The sequence below is a fragment of the Phocoena phocoena genome, chromosome 11 (genome assembly GCF_963924675.1).
Source record: "Phocoena phocoena chromosome 11, mPhoPho1.1, whole genome shotgun sequence".
Lineage (NCBI taxonomy): Eukaryota > Metazoa > Chordata > Mammalia > Artiodactyla > Phocoenidae > Phocoena > Phocoena phocoena.
Window position 1 is genome coordinate 64,764,759 of NC_089229.1, and position 21,868 is coordinate 64,786,626.

The following is a 21,868-nucleotide window of genomic DNA, read 5'->3' on the forward strand; positions in this document are numbered from 1 at the left end:
CTCACCTGCCCTCTGTCTCGGGAGCTGGCAGGCTTGGAGTTTCACTGCCTCGAGCAACCGCTGGGCCACGGGCAGGGCTTCTGTGGGTGCTAACTGCCTGTGTGGCCTGGCACTGGCTGCCTACTCAGCTCGGGAACCAGACCGGCAGCGTCGCCGGTTCCAGGTCCTGTTGCCACGTCTCTTGTTCCTCTGGCCTGAAGCCCGTGCTTTCTGCAGGGTGGGCCTTCCCAAGCCCAGGCCTTGTGTCCCAGGTGCCACCTGGACCCTTTGCTGCTCGGGCCTGGGGATGGGGGAGCTGCCTTCAGAGTGAAAATGGAGAAGGGGTCTGGGTGCTCGCTTCAGGGCCTGTTTCGCATCTTAAAACCAGGCAGAAATGTGCGGGCTATAGTGCTACCGTGCCGTTAATTAACTGTCTGTCTTTGCTCAAATCTCTCGACTTCTCTATGTTTCAGTTACCCCGACCCCTCTAGGATATAGAATAAACTGAGGATTAATGAAATAACATATACAAAGGTGTTCTGAGAAACAAAGCACAATAGAAATATATACATATTTGAGCCTGATGGCTCAATACTGATGTCCTTTGTGGAACCTTGCCCTAATAAACAAAAGCCTCTCCAACCATCCACCCTCCTTTCGTTTTCTCTTTCACACACTGCCTCCCAGATTTTAATGAGCATCTGTGATCCGAGCATTGGACTAGGAGCTAGGGACATGGAGACCCAGACAAAGGTCATATCTCCTCAATCTGTAACCCAAACGTCTCCAGCTGCTCTCAGGGCTGTTTGGTTGATTCATGGACCCCACCCCAAATCCCCTCTCTTTCCAGGTCACCACCCACTGGGGTTCTGCTCTGAGAGATGGGACTAACATAATCCAATAAGGGTGGCTGCTTATTGGATTATGACATGTGGGAGTTCCTCACTAGAGTAGCTCCGAGCCCTGTGCACCTGGGCTTGCTGCCCTCAGACACACCACTAGGGGGTGAGTCCTTGGGACAGACCCATTAGGCATCCGGGTGGAGGGAGGACTGTCTCCCTCATGTCCAGAGCCAGGTGTGGGAGATGCCAAAAGGACAGGGACGGCAGGTTCGCACCTCCAGGGCACCACGGACCAACAGTGTGGCTTGCTGCACGTTGGGCACCTTATGCCACCGTAACCCAGCCTTAGCCCCTCTCTCTGAGATGCCTCAGAGTTCTGCTGCTGGCTGTTGGCCACAACCCCCTCCTGCAAGGCCTGGCATTACCGGCAGCAGGCTACTTTTATCTTGTTACCCTGTCCTCGGTCTACCTTATATCTTTACTATCTCTGCCTTGATGACTGAGCCAGGCTGCACTTTCTGAAAAGCCAACATCTCTGTTGTTTGGCTTGAATTTTGTTTTATAAATACACACACAAACGCACACACGCATGCACGCACCGTTGATCTTCACTGTTCGTGGAGTCCGTATCTGCAAATTTGACAACCTGCTAAAATTTACTGGTAATCCCCAAACCAATACTCGCAGCACTTCTGTGCTCGTTTGTGGACACGTGCAGAGTGGAGAAAACTTCGAGTCTCCCGATGCACACGTTCCCAGCTGAGGCCACGCAAGACATCCTGCCTCTGCTTCGGCTCTCATGCTATAAACAAGTGTCTTTTTCTTGGTCTATTTAGTGCCACCCTTTTTGCATTTTTGTACCTGATGGTGATTTCACTGTTCAAGATGGCACCCAAGCCTGGTGCTGAAATTCCATCAAGTATTCCTTAGCACAGGAAAGCTACAAGTTGCCTTACAGAGAAAAGACGTGTTAGACAAGCTTTGTTCAGATGTGGGCTATAGTGCTGTGGGCTGTGAGTTCAAGGTTAATGAATCAACAATATGTATTAAATGAGGTGCCTTTAAACAGATAACACACATGAAACAAAGTTATGTACTGATGGATTGATGAAAACGTGACCAGAAGCTCTCAGGAACCTAACCCGTATTCTCTTAGGAGCGATGGTTCAGTATTTGCTTGATAGAACGTAACTACCTCAAATAACAAGAATAGACTGTCTATATGTAATGTCTTCTCTTCTTTTCCCCGCTCCTTCCCCTACTTCTCCTCCTTTGCTTCATACAAATTCTGTTTGATAGTCTTCCACTTCAGTCTATTTCAAATAGTTGTTCGAGAATTCCATTGTCACTTATATCTGTTTGTGAACTGATCCTGGGAAGGAAGGCCTCTGTCAGTGGGAGGTACTTCTCTGTGTCCGGTACCACATCCTTGAGAACACAAAGATAACACAAGTCCTTGCTCTCAAGGAGCTCACTCAACCCTACGGTAGCAGTTCTCAAGGCAAGAGCATTACTCTGGTGTTGAGTCACTGGCTATTTTCTAAGCCCTGGGGTATAAGCCCATTTGACCATTTAGTGTTTGACTTTTAAGTCAAGCTAAACCGCTCTAGAAGCTAGAGCTCTGGTCATCCCAGCGGGTCCAAGACTCATAATCAAACCGCAGTGTGATTATGGAGGTTGGTCAGTTCTATTGATCCATGGTCAGACATTAGAGACTATTGCCGGCCAATTCCTCACACACACATATATATAGTGATGATCTGTGGATGTGGATGAATCTCTGATCATGAATGGCTTTGTCCAGATTTTGATATAAGGGAAAGGTGTAAAGGACAGAGAAGAAAAATCAGAAAGACCCTTTTGATCAAGAGAAGGAAGAATACTGGTGACGTTTAAGAGGTGGACTTGGAAGGCAAGGTTGAGAAACAGATCACTGCTTGCCTCTGTACGTCGTCTCCCTCCTCCTCATTAGGACACCGTGAAGCTGACATGTGCAGCAAGTACCAAGCCAACAAAGACAGTGTGGAGAAATGCCTTCTTGTTCGTGAGCCCCAAGGTTCTCAGGGACCTCGTTAATGACGGGCCTTGGGGAGCACAGGCTGGTGACGATCCAGGAACGTGAGGAGTGTTCTGGCTTTCAGGAAGTTCATCCTGACAATATTTGCAGGAGCTGTGCTGTGAAGGGAGCAGAGCAACGGGGCAGGTGTCCAGTGACTCAAAGTGCTAAAAGGCAGTAGTGTAAATAGAGAGGGGAGGGGTGGTCGCTTGGGGCATTCTGTGGGCACAAGTGAATGAGTCACCAAGAGGTTGGTGTTGCTGGAGAGAACTTTGTCCAGGCCAGCTTGGCATCTGGCCTCTCTCCATAGCTGCTCAAAGATGTGAACGGAAGAGAATGAGGGGGTCAGCTATGGATCAGCTAAGAGTGATGTTTGGAAGCTTTGGGGGAGGAGGCCAGAGTAGTTGGAGAGGGAACGCCACTGGAGGTGTCAAGAAAGGCAGCTGGGCTTCCCTGGTGGCGCAGTGGTTGGGAGTCCGCCTGCCGATGCAGGGGACACGGGTTCGTGCCCTGGTCCGGGAAGATCCCACATGCCGCGGAGCGACCGCGCCCATGAGCCATGACCGCTGAGCCTGCGCGTCCGGAGCCTGTGCTCCACAGCGGGAGAGGCCACGGCAGTGAGAGGCCCGCGTACCGCAAAAAAAAAAAAAGAAAGGCAGCTACGTGGACATGAGGAAGAGGGTACATCTCTTTCTGGTCAGTGTTTTATTTCCTTAGGAAGCCAGCACTCTCCTCAGGGCTCACTGGTGTGAATTCCCTCTCGACACACACTGGGAATCCTCTCCGTGCGATGGCAGTAGAGGTGCCAGTGGAGAGGATGGCCATATGTTATCCCCTACTTCCAACCCGCCCATCTCAGATCCTGCCTCTATCCCAGTGGCTTCTCTGTCCTATAGAAGTCCTTCAAACAGCCCCTGCTTCCTGCTCGTGGACTTTGGAGGGCATACTTTTGACGGCTGCTCTGGCTTAGATTGAGATATGGTGGATTCATGATAAGGACCATATTATGTAAGAACACCAGAGGCTTTGGAATCAAACAGATCTTGATTCTAATCTCAGCTTTTACACTTTTTAGCTGTGTGATATTAAGCAAATTATTTAACTTTCCATTGCCTTTTTGTACCACCTGTAAAATAGGGATAATACTTATCCTAATAGGTTGTTGAGAGCATTGGAGAGAATATGTAAAGTACTGGCAGAGAAGGCGCTCAATAAGTGGTACCTATTATCACTGTCCCTTTGTAGTGTCTGAGTTTCTGAGAACAGACAGTCCTTTCCTCTCCTCCATCATGGAACCTGGAACATGTGTGACTTTGTGTGTCAGCAAGGGTCTCTGATTAAAGGTCCCCAAACAGGAGTTAAATATCAGGTATGAGAAAGAAAGGGCTGGTCCGGGGGCTCTAGAGAACTTCACGTCAGTCAAGGACTCTGTGAGACCTGGTTGGTGCTCAGAGAAACTGGACATTGCTCGCTGTAACTCACACAAAGACTGTGGGTCTAGACATCAGGTGCAACAATACATGAGGCAAAGCAACGGTACGTTTCGAGTTTCTCTGCCTGCAGAGCCCCACACCAGGCACTCCAGGCGTTGGTGTGAGATGTGCTCTTTGCTTCCAGGGTCTCGGATTCTCACTGCTGTCTTCAGCCACCCTTCAGCTCCCACTGCCCCTCCCTGCCAGCTTCTCTGGACCTGTACCAGGTCCTGCTTCCTTTATTTAATCCTTACAGCAACCCGCTCTGTAGGGTTGTTTCCATTTTACAGATGTGGAAACTGAGGCATGGGCATGGGGAGATTAAGTAACTTACGCAAGGTTGTACATTAGAGTTTAAACCCAAACAGATCCATCTAACCAAAGTCTGTGTTTCATTTAAATTTTTAAAATAGCTATAAAGGGTGGGGTTTTTTGTTTTTGTTTTTTGTCTGGTTAAGTAATGCCTGTGAATGGTTTTTTTTAAAAAGATGTAGACAGTTCAAAAGGGAACATAAGTGAAAAATAAGTCTCCTTCTCAACCCAACTCTCAGGTCCCTACCCACAGGATGAATTCCTGGAAGTGGCTTTACTGTGTGAAAGGCTCTGTGCACTTCATATATTGGTAGATACAGGCATACCTTTGCAGATACTGTGTTTTTTACAAATTGAAGGTTTGTGGCAACCCTGCATTGTCAGATGATAATTAACAGTGTTTAATGATAAAGTATTTTTTAATTAAAGTGTATTCATTGTTTTTGTAGATGTAATGCTACTACACACTTAATAGATCATAATATCGTGTAAACATCACTTTTATATGCACTGGGAAACCAGAAATTTGCGTGACACGCTCTATTGCGATATTGGCTTTATTGCGGGGGTCTGGAACCAAACCTGCGATGTCTCAATGTATGCCTGTATTGCCAAATTGCCCTCCAAAAAAGAGGCCTGCGCTCTTTACCAGTGCTAACCTACCATCCCTTAAAGTTGGTTTTTCTTTTTTAACCCACCTGCTGAGAACCCCTTGATGTCACCACACATAAATGTGCCCAGTGGGTCTCATTATCAGACCACACAGGCAGACCTTTCATATCAGGAGCTCTGTAAGACATCTGCATTCAGACTGGGCTCTGGGATTTCTGTGACACTAGAGCTGCAGTGGAGACAAAGCTCAGAGCTAGTATTTGGCCCCAGTTTTGGGTTTTACAAGGTGTGTCTCTGCCGTCAGGGATTACCTACTGAAAAAGCACCCTCCTGTCCCAGGCCCGAGACCCTGGCCCCAGGCGCTCGATGCTTTTGTGAGCTGCTTTTCTCATGTTTTGATGAGTTGGTCTCTGGTGCAAGAATCCGTCAATGTCTTTTCTCACCCTGGCTTTCTAGAAACTGCGTCTATATTTAGCCTGGTTGCACCACCCCTACCACCCCCCCCTTCCTGAGCTGGGGTATAATTGCCAACCATCCAGAAAATGACAGGGTCCAGGCTGAGAGCGCTGCTGAGGAAATGGGCTCCCTTGGAAACCCAAGGCTCCTGTTTCTGAAAACCAAACCAGCTCCCAGACAATTAGCGTTAGGAGGAAGGCAGGGCAGAGCGTGGACCTTCAGGACAAAGCACAGAGCCAGGCCTGGCCAGTCTGGCTGCCCTAAGTCCTCGTGGGCAGAGGCTAGCTGACAGCCACATGTGTGCAAGTGCCCTTAGAAGGCGGGAGAATGTGGAAGAACTGGGCTTCAGAGACCAGGGAAACTGTATCCTGCCAAACAGCCATGCTGGGCCAGACAAGCCAGAAAGGCCGGCCCCAGAGCCCAGGCTCCGGGAAGGGCCTGGGTCTGACTGCCGGAGTTGGTGATAGAGCTTTCCCCGCCCCAAAGAATGACCCCACAACCCAGAGCACGATGACGTTGTCCGTGATGTGCAGCCTCCGTCTTCCCAGCCACTATCCAGCGCCTTGCCTCTGATTCTGTCTGTAGAGGAGCCACGGAAGGGCTGGTTACTGTATGCTTTCATAATAATAACTTCAGAGCTCCATATGTTTACAGGCTGCTCTCTGCTTTGCTCAAATAATGTGCAGACACAGTACAGGGTTGGTGGGCTTCAGGACAAGGTGTGGCAACGGGTGAAAACCACAGGCTGCATTCTTACCACCCGTCTGAGCCCTGCTGTGAGCCTGGCCAGTAGAATTTCTAACATCTTTCTTCCTCCCTCCCTCCCTCTCTTTCTCCTTTCCTTCCTTCCGTCCTTCCCTCGCTGTCTCTGTCCCTTTCTCTCTCCCCCTGTCTCTCCCTCCCTCCCTCCTTCCCTCCTTTCTTCTCTCCCCCTTCCACCACCTCCTTTCTCTCCATCTCTCCCTCCTTGTCATGGTCTTGGTCCTCCTCCTTTTTCAATCTCAATCCTGTTGGGCTTCATACTCCTAATATAAGGTTGAAAGCAAGGACACTGGTCCCCCTCCCCCAGTATTTTCTTTTAACCCGGCTCTGAATCCTCTGGATTCCCACCCCAGCCTCTCTGGAATCCACTGCTGTCAGACAAAGTTGGGCTGAGCAGCTATCTTCCACTCTCCTGTGTGTGGAAGCCTGGGTTAGGCTTCAGATTTACAATATGAGAAAGGTAAAGGAAGAGAGTGAAGTTTCAAAATCTTTTTCCAAGCAAATTTGCAGTTGGAGGAGGTGCGCACTGGTGAGGGGCAAGGGGCAGGCCCCGTAGAGCCTGAGGAAGGAGAGACAGGCCTCGAAAGGACGCTGGGGCCCCCTCCCTCCTGGGGCCTCGGGAAGCTCTCAGCCCCCAGCGCAGGGATGTGAGAGGCTTTGGCTCATGTGTCTAGAGGTGCCGTGATGTGTGTTCTTCTTGCTGCCCGCGGCCCTAGAGAATGAACAGGGTGACCTCTGAGCCAGACAAGACAGTGGGTAGGAGGACAGAGCAGCCCCTCAGCTCAGCCCCCAGGCTAAATGTGTGGTTGTTTAAAAAAAAAAAAAAAAAAGGAAATGAGAGTTTGCTCCAATTAGAAACTTCTGGTCCTTGAGTAGGGTTAGAGAATTATGGGCATTCTGGGGCCCGAGCATTTGTGGTATAACAGGTGGCGCCTCAAGTGGGAAGGAGAGAAGGGAGTAAAAGGGGAGCCAATCTCATGTCCGGGAACATATCGATGTGCCCTGTGGTGATGACAGTATCTCATTTCAGATTAACCAAGGTGCTTCTATGTTCTTCTGTTCCTCTGGGAAGCTGCGGTAAATGTATGGAAGCACAAGGAAAAAAGGCTTTCTGTTTCCATAGGCAAGAGCCCGGGATACAGTCTCTCCCTGAGGAGTCACTGCAGGGGCAGGACACGGCCTTCAGTGGGCTGGACTGGGGGCTAAACCACCCGAATAGCTAGCACTCCTCCACCTCCCCGTATTGCCCAGTCTGCTGGTGACCCCTTGGGTGTGAGGGTTGTGATGGGAGGGTACCAGGGCCGAGGTCCAAAGCCAACAGCACCTGCTTCCCAGACCACTGGGTGTCCTTTGCCTTGAGCTGTGCTCAAGGGCCAGCTGCCTGAAGCCGTTCGCCTGTGAGCTCAGCTTCATCGAGCTCCTTGAGTTTCTGGGTATGAAACAGTATGCCCAATCCAGGAAGCTAAAAGCTGAGCCTCACATTCCTAAGGTCCCAACTTGGGAGCCTCAACTCTTTGCTAAATCACCTCAAGTAAGTCTCTTCACCTCAGGGGTCCTATCCATAAAATGAGGGGCGCCCTATGGGTCTTAGAGTCTGACTACCTATGGCTTCCTGTTCCTCTAGTCTCTTCTCCCCTCTCCCATGGGTCAAGCTGGTTTGGTCCCCGTATGTCCATGTCGACTGATGAACGTGTTTGTCCTAAATCATATGTGTTCCAGTGACACATAACTAGTAAATGACAACCGGAGAAGACGATATCGGTAGCTTATCTCCACGAGAGGGAAAGGGTTGAGCCCGGACCTTGGTTTCTAAGGCTTGGGCATCTCCACAGCTCCTTGAAAGATGCTGCTTGCTCACAGAGAAAGTGATTCTGCCACCATCTTTCCCCAGCTAAATCCTGGCACCTGTCCTGGGGCAGAAAAAGTGGGGCCTGCCCTTGCTGGGGCTGGGGAGAGTAAGAGGAACCTCTAGGATACAGATGCTGAGAAGCCTCTGGGGAGCTGTCCTTTACGCAGCCTCAGGAACGTCCCATGTGCTGTGGCTGGGAGCAGGGGAGAAAGCCGGAATTAGGAAAATGAGCCTTTGGGCTTGCACGCATGCCAGTGCACGCACACACACACACGTGTGCACACACACACGCACACGTGCGCGCACACACACACACAAATTTACATAGGCTGTGGGGTGGAGCGGTAGGTGCCAGCTAAGAGCTAAGAGCTCTTCGGTAGTTTTCTGTTCTTACAGAACTCTTTAACTTCCTCTACCTTTCCGAAAGCCAAGGCCAAACCTCGAGGCACCCACCTGCTCATGTGGCTGCTTCTCTTTCTGGGCAGCTTGTCTGGATGTCTGAAGCTATGGTTTGGGCCCTTTCTCGCTTCTCTGTGCACCTGTGCACATGTCTGTCCCTGAACCGGGGATGCTCTAGTCGCAGATCTCTGACTCTAGAAGACTTAAAGCTGAGACCAGCTTCATCGCCTCTCATGATGGCACTAAAGGCAGTGAGGGCAACTCTGCAGATTTCAGTATTAAAAATTTTTTTTTGCTAGCTAATTCACTCATATTTCCTGTGTAATAAAAAGAAAGGGAGTAGGAGAGTACTGTAAAGGTAAGTAAAACCAATGATGGGGGCAGAGTAGGAAATGACTGGGCTGGGCCGCCATCCTCCTTGGGAGACATAGAGCCCCGGGGTGGGGGGTTGGGGGGGCATTGGCAGGTCTCCTGATCACAGCCCTCTCAGGCCACTCTCCCACAGGCAGGGCCGAGGGGCTGGGAAGCAGGTGACCCAGCCGAGGGTCTGTGCTCTCTCCGCAGACGGAGCATGAAGCGGAAGGCACTGTTCACCTGTCCCTTCAATGGAGACTGCCGCATCACCAAGGACAACCGCCGCCACTGCCAGGCCTGCCGGCTCAAGCGCTGTGTGGACATCGGCATGATGAAGGAGTGTGAGTTTCAGGGGCGGGGCCTGGGCGGGGCGAGGGCGCGGTCAGGGGGAAGGTGGCTGCCGTTTACGCAGGTTTGGCCATCAATGTCCTCTTGACCTTCCTCTGTAGCTGCCGGCATTTGGGGCCTGGGTCGGGAGTCCGGGCATGAGTGGGACCAGCTGCATCAGGCAGGGCGGCTGGAACTCCAAGATCAAAGGCCCAAGGAGTCCTGCCAGCCTTTTTAGGATCCGTGTGTGTGTGTGTCCTGAGGCCCAGGAAGGGCCCATCCTGTGCGAGGCCTGTGAGGAGGGGACAGGCAGGGCACTGCCTACATGAGCCCCGCCCCCAGGTTTGTCTTCCTCTAAGACGTCATCGCCATTCTTACAGCAGCCTCTTTCCAGGACCTTCGGGGAAAGGATGAGGCTCAAGGACCCCAGGGTTCTTTGGACTTTGGGAGAGAGGGCTGCTGTGAGTGGGGAGGGGCGGGAGTGATGGAGAGGAGAAACATTCACAGCCTGGCTGTCATGGGGGTTCTGCCCCACCCTAGCCTTCCAGCCACTCTGGCCCAGTGAGCAGATCCGAGGGCTGGTGTCCAGGACTAGGTGGAAAGATCCTATAAGGGGAAGCCCTAGACTCTAGGAGGACCCTCTAGATCCAGATGGAAAAAGAGGATCGATCCTCTAGGACTTCCTGCCCAGCACTGGCATTGCAGAAGAGGACCAATGTGGCAGGTTAACATGTTCTGACCCACTGTTAAAAGCAACCCTTGGGGGGCTTCCCTGGTGGCGCAGTGGTTGGGAGTCCGCCTGCCGATGCAGGGGACACGGGTTCGTGCCCTGGTCCGGGAAGATCTCACATGCCATGGAGCGGCTGGGCCTGTGAACCATGGCCGCTGAGCCTGCGCGTCCAGAGCCTCAGAGCCTGTGCTCCGCAACGGGAGAGGCCACAACAGTGAGAGGCCTGCGTACCGCAAAAAAAAAAAAACAACCCTTAGGGACTTCTCTGGCGGTCCAGTGGTTAAGACTCCGTGCTTCCAACTCAGGGGGCGCGGGTTGGATCCTTGGTCAGGAACTAAGATCCCACATGCTGTGTGGCGTGGCCAAAACAAAACAAAACTAAGCTAAACTAAAAATAACCCCTGGACTTTGCATCTGAGCTCTAGTGCCAGTTACTTGGTAAGCAGAGTAACCATTGAATTCAGTAGACCCTGGGAAGGGCTGGCCAGGCCCTCCTCTGGGCTGGAAGCAAGGGCACTGGGCTGGCCTGGTCATGGGTGCCCTCTGCACACTCTTCCCTGCTCTGTGCCTTTTGCTCACCCCCATCTGTGAACTGTACCCTGATCCCTTCTAGGGCCTGGGATGGGGGCCGTGCCCTGCTAAGCTATGGGCCTGAGGAGACTCAGGAGGGACATTCAGATACAGCCACCCCTGGAGGCCCTCCTGGCCATGGGGCCAATTCTGGGGGGTGGGGGGTGGGCATTGGAGACGTTAGGTACAGGGGAGATGTGTCTGGAACAAGGAAAACGCCACAGGACAGGGCTGAGGGGATGGGAAATTTCTTCGTTGATGGGAAAAAATGCTCTGTTTTTGGGAAACAGAGGCCAAGTGGTGGCCCCAGTGAGGCCTCCTCGGGCTTTGACAGGCTCCCTTCTGGTGGGCCATGGCCCCTCACTCCCGCTACCAGCTCCCCAGCCAATGCCAGCAGCCCTGGAAGAAGCTTCCAGGCCATCGTTCCTCCTCGCCCCCATAGGAGCATGCAGGCCTGGGCACGCTGATCACTCCCAGCCTGGGTCCCCTGCCGCACCCAACTCCTGTTTATCCTGGAGTCATGGAGGCTCAAGGCCTGGGTGCCTCGTGGAGCTTCTCACACGTTGGCTTAGTGCAGCCTGCTCTGTTCAAGGTGCTGGGCTGGACGTAAACAGGAAGCAGTGCGCGCCGCCCCTGCCCCCGCCCCCTCTGAGCACACAGCCTCCACAGGGCAGGGGGCTATGGTTCTAAGGCTCCAGCCAACCAAGAATGGCCCAGAGTTACACCTGGAACTCAGTAAGGCTCTGCCACGGGAGTTCTGGTCAGGGCCAGCCTCACTGATGTCCCAGAAGTGCCTCTCCTTTGTCTCAGGAGAAAAGAGATGTTCCATCCACTTAGAACAGGAAGCACACTTAGAAATCATCTGAGACCCAGAAAGGCAAGAATATTAATACCAGGATTGGAGTCAGAAAGCGTGTTGGGACTAGAATCCAACTCTTTGTCCCTCCTAGATCACTCCTGGTCCCCGTGGAGAGCACTGCACCCACCGTGATGAGCAGGCCTTAAGTGTTTCAGGGTGCTTCCACCCCAGGAACACCACGTGGTGGGGGGCCAGCAATCCAGAAGTGGATGCCCACCCCCAGCCCCTGGTCAGCTTTGTGCCTCAGCCAACCTAATCTCAGCCTCAGTCCCTCAGACGGAGCCCCGTGCTCCCGTCCTGCTCTATGCCCAGGGCAACCCTGTGCCCACCACTCTCGCCATGCTAGTGCAGGGAGCTGTGCTGAGTTAGGGATGGGCTGGTAGAGCTGCGCTTTTGGGGTCTGGGCCCCAGAGCTCCATTTGTAATAGAAATGTTGGGCCAACGCGAGGCTTATTCTTCCCAATGCCCCAAAGGGAAGGTCCTCCAGGAAGAGCTCTATTTCCTGCCTCAGGTTAGCCAAGCTTTGGGGGGCCTGGAGCTCCCCAGCTCAGGTCCCCTAGGAGAGCTGCTTATGTATCACCAGGCTGGCTGTCATCCCCAAGGCCTAGCCTCCTAGAGACAGCTGAGTGTCAACATTAGTAAAACCACAGGGCACCCCAGGGCTCCCTTTGAAGGGAGCTGCAAACCCAGGCTCCTTTCTGGTTGGGACAGGGAGGTGGCCGTTTCCTAGAGGAGGCAGAAGAAGCTGAGGAGATGCCTGTGGGAACCAATGTTTATTGACCACTTACTGTACCAGTGTCAGGCACTAGTACTTTCTTGTTAAAGTCTGACAACAATCCCTAAATATGTAAATGCTTCTGTTTTTATTTTTTGTGATAGATGAGCAAATTCAGAGAAATTAAAATATCATGCCTCCAAAGCTAATAATCTAGGCCTGTTTCCAAAGGTCAAGCCTGTGGGCTCCACCCCAGCACAGCCCCTCGGCCCCCCTCCCCTTTTCTCCCCGCTCCCCTCAGTGGGCCAGAGCGCCTCCACTGTGCATTTCCAGGCACTGCCTGGGGCCCTATAGGACGGGCGGAAGAGAGTTTGTTCCCACTAAGGATTCTGTCTCTCTTCGAGTCCAGGTTGACTTGATGTCCTTGGAGCCCAAGACATTTCACAGTTGAGCTCTGGCCTCTTGTAGACCTGGCCTGCACATGTGAACTTGTTTAATGTTTTTATACATGTACATCTTTTCTGCCCAGCATGAGCACAGCCCCTGGCACATAGTAGGTACTCAATAAATATGTGTTGAATGATTGAATATTAGCTCCCCATTATGCTTCTTTGTATCTCTGCATCTCCCACTGATTTATATATCAGGAAGATCTCCCAATCTGATATTGTCAATGTCATTCATTTGGGAAAATTTTATGTCTGTTTCCCTAATGCTGTCCTTAGGCCACCCGTGGCAAACTGAAATGTTTTTACGTTGTTCGTGCTTTCAGATCTTGACTCCCTAACTCTGTTCTAGACTTTATGGAACAGGGAATATCTTGCATGGGATTAACTTGAGCAAAGCCGTTTGCACACTCAGCGAGGACCTGGGAAGCGGCTAAGCAGCCATATGGATTCGCAAAACCCCTGCGCACAGCTCATGTCCTTTATTCACTGGAGAGCCCATCGGTGGGCTTTTAACTTGAGTGGCTTTTAACTTCAAAATGTGCCTCCTAGTGAGAAATAAATTTCTATTGTTTAGCCAAAAAGACCACAAAAAATAAAACAAACAAACAAAAAAAGTGTCCTCCTACGTGATAATAATGGTATTTTTAGTAGCAATTCATTGAGAAAATGATTCTTTAAATCCTATGAAATTAACAGCCCCTTTAAACAAATGACTTATTTCATAAGTCACAACGACATCTGCATATGTGAGAGAATTATGACTTATTAGTCCCCAGAAAATGTTGCCTGGAGGGAGGCCCATGGATTGGCAGCCTTCATTTGAAACCAGCGGATCTTAGCATTTCTTCCTCTAGTACCGCACATGGGATGGTGGTCACTGTTCGCTAGAAGTGAGGGAGAAGATCAGTGTCATAAGGTTAACCTCAAATCTCTTAACTTTTTCCTTTTAAGGTATTTCACTTACCAGCTTTGCGACTTTATTTACTTTTTCATACTCTTCAGATGGATTGGAACACCTTGTGTGTCAGGACTCCATGGCTGAGGACCAGGGTCCTGCTGAACATTCATAGCCAATTATAGTCACAGGCAGTATGGGGTAGTGGTTAGGACCTTGGACTGTAGAGCCAGACTGCCCAGGCCCAAATACCAGCTCCACCACTTGTTTGCTGTGTGACTCTGAACAAGTGTTATAGCCTCTCTGGGCCTCACTTCCCTCATCTGCAAAGTGAGGATAATAGTACCTGCCTTAGGGGTTATTATAAGGACTAAGTAATGTGAGTTAATATATAGAAGCACTTAGAATAGTGCCTGGTACATTCAAACAAACCTCTATGTTTATTAACAGTATTTTTTATTACACACAGCTTGATCACCAGGATTTCCAGCTCCCAACAGATGAGAAGTAACTCTTAAGGGGGATAAAGGCATACTTCTAGAGACACACAAATAAGAAGAGACAACACATAGCTGAAGAGAGCGGGCTAGACTGGTATGAAAAGTAGTACAAGAACTCAGAATCACAGCTGGGTGAGTCATATAGTGCATATAGGAAAACAGCTCCATACAATTCTGAGGTCATAACCTTGTCCCTGCAAAGTCCAGGAATTATTCAGAATGATGCCTCTGAACCGTCAGGCAAAGGTTACATGATGTTACGGGTGTTCTGTTACAAGGTATTCTGTCTTGAAAATACTTCCGTCACAATGATTTAAATGAAGAATGTAAGCTTTGCTCAGTGATCTGGTGGACTGGCATGCGGCATGTGTCATTCCGACGTGGTTGGGAACGCTCAGCATTGCTATACTTCGCACCATTCTTTCCTGAGCCAGGATGACGACCAGCACATAGTAGGTACAGCCAGTGCTGGTGTGCTGGGTGTCCAGTGCGTCAGACTGTTGAGGAAGCCTCGCTGGGCTAGCCTTGGTGCGGAAGACACAGGCACTGTAGGATGTGGCCCCCACCCTTAGGTAGCCTGCAGTTCCAGTGAAGGAGACCTTGAACTTCTTAGGCTCTCTCTATAAAGGTATTTACTGGGACCTGTACTAACCGTAAATGTAACAGAGTGAAAAACGATCGGGTGCCAGTGTGTGTGGGAAAAACGGCTCACTGCACATCAAGGTAATAAGAAAGCCTCTCGTCACACGAGAGGGCTGTGAACTGGGTGCTGGAGAACCAATAGAGCTTGCATGGCTACTGGGGAGAGAAGACCAAGCTGGACAGGCATCCAGCACAAGGAGAAATGCAGTGGCAGGTCATGTTCACAGGTCAGCAGTCCCAACGTGACTAGAGCAGAAGCTGTGTCCAGTGGCACCGGGAAGTGAGGTTGGAAAGTTAGGAAGGAGGGGAATCACGGAGAATCTTGACTTTAGTTGGGGCATGGTAAGCAGGAAGGATCCAGAAAAAGTTTCTGAGCAGGAGAGTGACATCATAGAATCACAGGGGCTTATCAGAGCCCTGTTGGGGCTGAGAAGCATGCCTGTGGGCACACAGAGCCAGCCCCCTCCTCCCCCCCACCCCGGCTCCAGCCTCATCACCTCCTCCGCCTGCCCCGCAGGTGAGCAGGAAAGACCCGACACCTAATCTCGGCTTCCCCAGGCTACGGCCTTGCACCCTGCCTTAAATGGGATGCTCCCTCGCCCACCCTGCTCGATCTCTTGGGGTCTGAGCAGACACCCTCTGTGGGAGGAGGGCTGGCAGCTCTTCGGGCAGGTGAGTCAGTAACCTGGGCGTGGTGTCCACCCCAGTCTTCCTCTTGGTATAGTTTGTTTCCTCTCTGGAAGAAACAGGCCATCTTTCGCAGCAGGCTTCCCTTTCCTGCTGTGCCCACTCCCACTCCGGACAGGCTCTCCCTCTCCGCCCCCGCCAACTTCTCTCATCCTTCCCCCACCCAAGGGGCCTAGGCCAATAGGCCTTTCTCGAAGCCGGGCACCCACCCACCCTGGGGTTCTGGTTCCTTTTCTTGCTCTTGTGAAACTCTCAGTTCTGTGGGCAGATGCCCTGGTAAGACCAGCAGAGAACAAGCAGCTGCAGACTGAGGGCCCCAGCGCCCACTCCTGCCGTCAGCGCTCTGCAAGCCCCAGCCGGGAGGTCTGTGTGCCCGGCTGCTGTGCTAAGCACCCCTGCTCCCAGCCCCGCCCTCCCGGCAGCTGCCCCAGCACCGGGAGGCCCGGAGCCCCTGCACGGCCTGCAGGGGACAGGGGATCCCCGAGGCGGTCTACACTGGCCAGTTGCTGGAGAGAGCTTCCCAGATTAGAGCTGTGAGCTGCTATGCTTGGGGACTTCCAGAGGACTCGAAAACTTCCTTGGGCAGTCATTCCAAGACTGGATTGGCTGAGGCAGGGGTTGTTTGGGCCCAACCAAAGAGACAAAGTCTTTCTACGTTGGTCATAGTAGATCACAAACATGGAAACTTGGATGTGGGGAAGGCCGTGTGAGGTCTTCTCAGCACCTCCTAGCCTCTATCGCCGTGACTGTGCCCCCTCCCTCCCCCCAGTGTCTCCCTCAGGATCAGGAAATACAGGGTGGGGGTAGAAGCTACAAGAACAAATGTTTAGTGAGCGTCTGCTCTGTGGTAGGCCTGCATTCAGGTCTCAAAGCAGTCGGTCCTTTGAGGTAGGATCCCCACATACGCATGCCTTATGGAGGAAGGAACAAAACAGGGACTTAGAAGAGATCATATGGTCCACACTTCTCATTTTAGAAACAAGCAAACAGAAGCCTGGAGAGCTCAGTCTGTGCAGAGTCAGACACCTTGTTATTGAGATCCCAGGCATCCCATCTCCCCAATCCTCTATCTCCTCCTCTCTCACGCGCCTGCCTTTTCAACATAGAACACGCAATCTTCCGTTCGTATTGTGGGCTTGGGGTCCCCGTGGCCCGACGGCCCGGTGAGCTCCAAGTGTGAGGCACAGCCCCTTCCATCTCGTGCCTTTACCTGGAGGCAGGTTCCTTGGAGGTGCTGCAGGGGAGCCCTCCTGACTCCCCCCTTCCTGCCCCACAGTCATCCTGACTGATGAAGAGGTGCAGCGGAAGCGGGAGATGGTCCTCAAGAGGAAGGAAGAGGAGGCCTTGAAGGACAGCCTGCGGCCGAAGCTGTCCGACGAGCAGCAACGCATCATCGCCATCCTGCTGGACGCCCACCACAAGACCTATGACCCCACCTACGCCGACTTCAGCCAGTTCCGGGTACAGCACAAGCCACCAGCAGAGCCCGGGCTTGGAGGGGGACGGAGGGCAAAGGGGCATCTGGGCACAGAACCTGGGAAGGGACGGAGGCTGCTCTGGCCTTCTGACACTGGAGAGGACTCCCCCTCCTGTCAGAGATCAGGGCTGGGGTAAGAAGGTGACCTCCAAGTGTGGGCCTCTGACGCTCCACCTTTCCCTCCAGCCTCCGGTTCGAGAGGGTGAGAACGAAGGGAACCATCCCTCAGGGCCTTGGTTCATACACACGCCCAGCTGCTCTGGAAACTCATCCTCCGCCTGCTCAGATCGCTACACCTCTTCTCCAGGTAAGTGGGACTGCGCGCCCCCTCCCAGAGAGCCCAGAGCTTCCCCAGCCCACCTGTCCTTGGCTGCAGCTGGAAGGACAGCACTTACATACTGTGTGCCAGGCAACATCCTCAGAGAAAAACCGTTTTTAGAGAAGAGGCGGGGCTTTCCTGAGGGCCCACGTGGAGGACTCTGAGGAAGGGGCCAAACAGGGGTCTGGTGGGCAGGGTCTACCTGCAGAGCCTCTGTTCTTTCCTCTAAGCCAGGCTTCAGCCCCTGGCTCCCTCCCTGGGAGTGACCGGATTCCTTTAAACGGTACTTTGAGCGTGGGCCCTTGGGGTTTTTTTGTTTGTTTCATTTGGGGTTTTGTTTTCTCCAGTTTTATTGAGATATAATTGACATATACCATCGTATTAGTTTAAGGTGTATAACATAATGATGTGATATATGTATATATTGCAAAATGATTGCCACAGTAAGTTTAGTTAACCTCACATAGTGACAAAGATGTTTTCCCCCCTGTGATAACTTTTAAGACGTACTCTCTTAGCAACTTTCAAATATAGCAAACAGTGTTGTTAACTACAGTCACCAGAGCCTGAGTCTTTGGAAGGCGGAATTCAGCATGGAAGGAAAAGATGTGGGTCCCACTACAGCCCGCCTTCCCCTCAAGCCCTGGGGGGCCCCTAAGGCCCTGGAGGACCTGTCCCTTCTAGCTCATCCTTGCCTTCCTCTTATAGTCCTTTCCTACCTTTCTCTTCATCTTCCTGCCTCATCCTCCCCCTGCCCTTCCCTTCATCCTTCTACCTCTCACCCAACCCAGCTGCCCTCTGGCTGGGGCCTGTAGAAAGGCAGGGATGGAAAAGCCCCCTCCCCTCTGGGGAACTAGAATCCTCAGGTATGATACTTCCAGACTCATTGATGGATCTGTGCCCAGATCCAGAGTAGGTGGGAGGGCTCCCTGTGTCAACTAGACAGAGATAACAGTGGAGTTGGCCGTGTGTCTACTCACCTGCATGGACCACTGCACAGATAACTGATCCTCTGAGCCCCTCACCTTGTAGTTAACCTTGCAGTAACCCCTCCCCTGTGGTAATTTTCTCTACCCACTTTCCTGCTCTTTTTACTCCATGGTATATTCATTTTTATCAATGAAGGTCAATCTGGGGACTTCCCTGGTGGTCCAGTGGTCAGGACTCGACACTTTCACTGCCGAGGGCACGGGTTCAGTCCCCGGTCGGAAAGCAAAGATCCCACAAGCCTTGCGGCACAGCCGGGAGGAAAAAAAAAAAAAGAGGGCCAATCTGCATGCTATACACTGGTCCGTACTTCAACTTTTCATAATAATTTAACGTTATTTAGAAGTTTTGATTTCTTATCATAGGTTAATTAATTTGAGGTGGTTACCACCACCCGATGGTATGTTCAGTATAGCATATATTTATTGAAAAATTCAAACTAGTTAACATTTTTAACTTTAAAAAATAATTATTATATGAAAGTAATATGTGTTCATTGTAGACACCCAGAAAATATAAACTAAATTATGTATATTATATATATTATATATAATCTTTAACCCTACCACCCAAAGATAATCACGGTTAACACCGTGATGTATCTTTTCCCAATTTTTTTTAACACATATATATGTTCAGAAATGGAATTGTGCTGTACGCAGTCTGAAACTTGCTTCTCTCTTTTGATAGTATGTTGTCATATCTTCATACCATTCAGTACACGCCTAGAATATAATTTTCAAAGGTTGCATAGTATTCTGGGGTGGAATGTACAATAACATATCTAAACCCCCATCACTGGGCATCTAGATTTTTTTTTCCCAGCTCTTCATTAAGATAACAGTATGCTTGTGGCTCAATATTTGCACTTATTCTGAATTTTTCCTTATGTTGAATTCATGGAAGTAGGATTACTGGTCATAGAGTGTATATAATTGTAGGCTTTTGGCCATCACGGTCAAATAGCTTTCTAGATTAGTTGCACATATGTATGGCTCCTTTATACCCCAGAGCTGCACAAGGATTGCCTAATTCCCTGCCTCTTTACAAACACTGGTGTCAACATATAAACGTACTTGCTTCTAGTTTAGAGGTGAAAGGTAGATGTTCTTCTTGGCCATTCTTTGATCACTAGTGAGGTTGAACATTGTTTTCCACAAGTTTATTGGTTCCAAATGCACCTTTTTTTTTTTTTTTTTTTTTTTTTTTTTGCGGCACGCGGGCCTCTCACTGCTGTGGCCTCTCCCGTTGCGGAGCACAGGCTCCGGACGCGCAGGCTCAGTGGCCATGGCTCATGGGCCCAGCCGCTCCGCGGCATGTGGGATCTTCCCGGACCGGGGCACGAACCCGTGTCCCCTGCATCGGCAGGTGGACTCTCAACCACTTTGCCACCAGGGAAGCCCCCAAATGCATCTTTGATTTGAGATCATTAGGAACAACATGTAAAATCACATCTTAAAGAAGGTCTCATCTCAGAGTGTCTCTGATATTTGATTTTCCTGCCCCACTCTGCTGAAGGAAGACACAGGGAACCCTAGGGGGAAGCCTGAGCTGAAGTGACCTTGGAGAGAGATGGTGACTGTGGGATTCCCAGTTGGCCCTGCTGCCAGGGTGTAGGAGGGCCTCGTGGTGCCTTGCAGAAGCCTGGCTCAAGTAGTTCCTTCTCTTCTCTCATCCTTCCCCAGATACGATGGAGCCAACCGGCTTCTCCAACCTGGATCTGAGTGAAGAAGACTCTGATGACTCTTCTGTGACCCTGGACCTGTCCCAGCTCTCCATGCTGCCGCACCTGGCTGACCTGGTCAGTTACAGTATCCAGAAGGTCATTGGCTTTGCCAAGATGATCCCAGGGTTCAGGTAAGGAGCTTCTGGGACATCCAGGGAACAGAGTCAGAATCCTAGACTGAGCCTGAAGAAGGCTCGGAAACTACCAATCTACTGCTTCCCAAAATACAGCCTCAGGCCCCACCCCAGACCTCCTAAGTCAGAATCTCTGGGCAAGGCCCAGGAATATGTATTTAAGAAGTGCAACCCATCCAGCATTACTCGGCAGGCCAGCACTGGAGAGCCATGCATCCCTTACACTTTCTATGTGATGGAACAGGAACCCAGTGAGGTCCAATGGCCAACATCAGGATTTCTAGTATTGGATCCCACGTGTCAGAGCCGGGTTAAGAACTCTTACTTCACTCCTGTGTCCACTCCAGCTGCCTTGGATCTATTCCTCATATTATCCTTTTCAATTAAACCTACAGTAATCCTGCACACCTAATTCTGGAACCAGGATGAAGTGATAGAGAGGAAAAAGGGTTGGGCTTGTGATGTAATTTAGGAATCCTAGAGGGAGACGCACTTGTACATATAACCTGGGCATTTTTCACCCAATTTACCCTTCACTCAAGGCTGTTTCATAATCATTCTGAGATCTTTTTTGCCAAAGTAGGTAAGTATAAGGAGTTCTACTGGAGTAAAGACTCTCCCTTATGGGTTCATTCATACAAATTTCATTCATTCATTCAAATGTTCTATTGTTTTGGTAATAATGCTATCTATGATACTTATATTTAAATGGTCATACAGTGTTAACTATTCTTAAAAGTACATAAAAGTTGACGCTTTTACTAGATATGTTGGGAGGCAGTTATATCTATATTTGTGTATATCAATAGCTTCATTCTTTCTAAAAGTTCATTTGGAACATTGTCACCAAATAGATATACATTGTGGTCAAGAAATAAATGAATAAACTTCCCTGGCGGTCCAGCGGTTAAGGATCCACCTTCCACTGCAGGCGGAATCCCTGGTGGGGGAACTAAGATCCCGCGTGCCACGTGGCGTGACCAAAAAAAAAAAAAAAAAAGAAAGAAATTAATTAATATCGAGCAATACTCTCATCATTTCAAGTAGTAGCAATAGTGGCAGCTCTAGCAGAAGGGGTAGAATGCTTCCTCAATACTGATGCTTGGATTCAGCGCTAGAATACTGGGAGATGGAAAATGACTGGACGTTGGCCAGCTCTGGATGGAAGCTAACACGAGGTGCCATTTATGGTTTGGTGAATCTCTGGCGCGTAGGGAAGCCATCAGCTACTGTCTAAGTTGCTGCATTGCCAGCTAAATGATGGTAATTCACACAGCTAAACCCAGCGCATCCCAGTTTGTTTCTGTCCTGAGACAACCTGCTCTGTGTTATTTTATTCCTCACACCAATTCCAATACCAGGGATTCACCAATGTTCTTTCCTGGAATTAATGTGAAAATTATAAAGGAGAGAAACCATCAAATGGTGTGGAGACACTCTTACTGTATCGCACGTTTTGGTTGCATCAAAAAGAGTAAAGGCCACTCTGCAGGCAGAACGGGTGTCACCTGTGAGGTCAGCATCGCACTGGGCCTGGGATTTACCCTCCAGAGTCTTTCCTTGGAACTGATGGCAACATTCCGTTTAGTACAAGTTCCAGCTCCCTCCCCCACTCTTCTCGTTACTGTTTGCAAACTGCACGTGTTCCCAAAGTCTTGTTTTGTGCAAACAGCTAGAGAAAAAACACTTCAAGGTGTTGATGGATACACTGTAGCAGGTGGCTTTCATCCTAATTCCAGGAGGAGCAGCTCTCATCTA

The 21,868-nt window shown here is 50.5% G+C and overlaps 1 protein-coding gene across 1 annotated transcript in view; it reads left to right on the forward strand.

The window, feature by feature from the left end:
- Positions 1 to 21,868, forward strand: part of VDR (vitamin D receptor) — a 53,311-nt gene that overhangs the window by 25,179 nt on the left and 6,264 nt on the right. The window contains exons 4-7 of the mRNA XM_065887111.1: positions 9,304 to 9,434; positions 16,744 to 16,928; positions 17,131 to 17,251; positions 19,936 to 20,107. Coding sequence (XP_065743183.1) covers positions 9,304 to 9,434; positions 16,744 to 16,928; positions 17,131 to 17,251; positions 19,936 to 20,107 — 609 coding nt within the window. The remainder of the gene's footprint in view (positions 1 to 9,303; positions 9,435 to 16,743; positions 16,929 to 17,130; positions 17,252 to 19,935; positions 20,108 to 21,868) is intronic.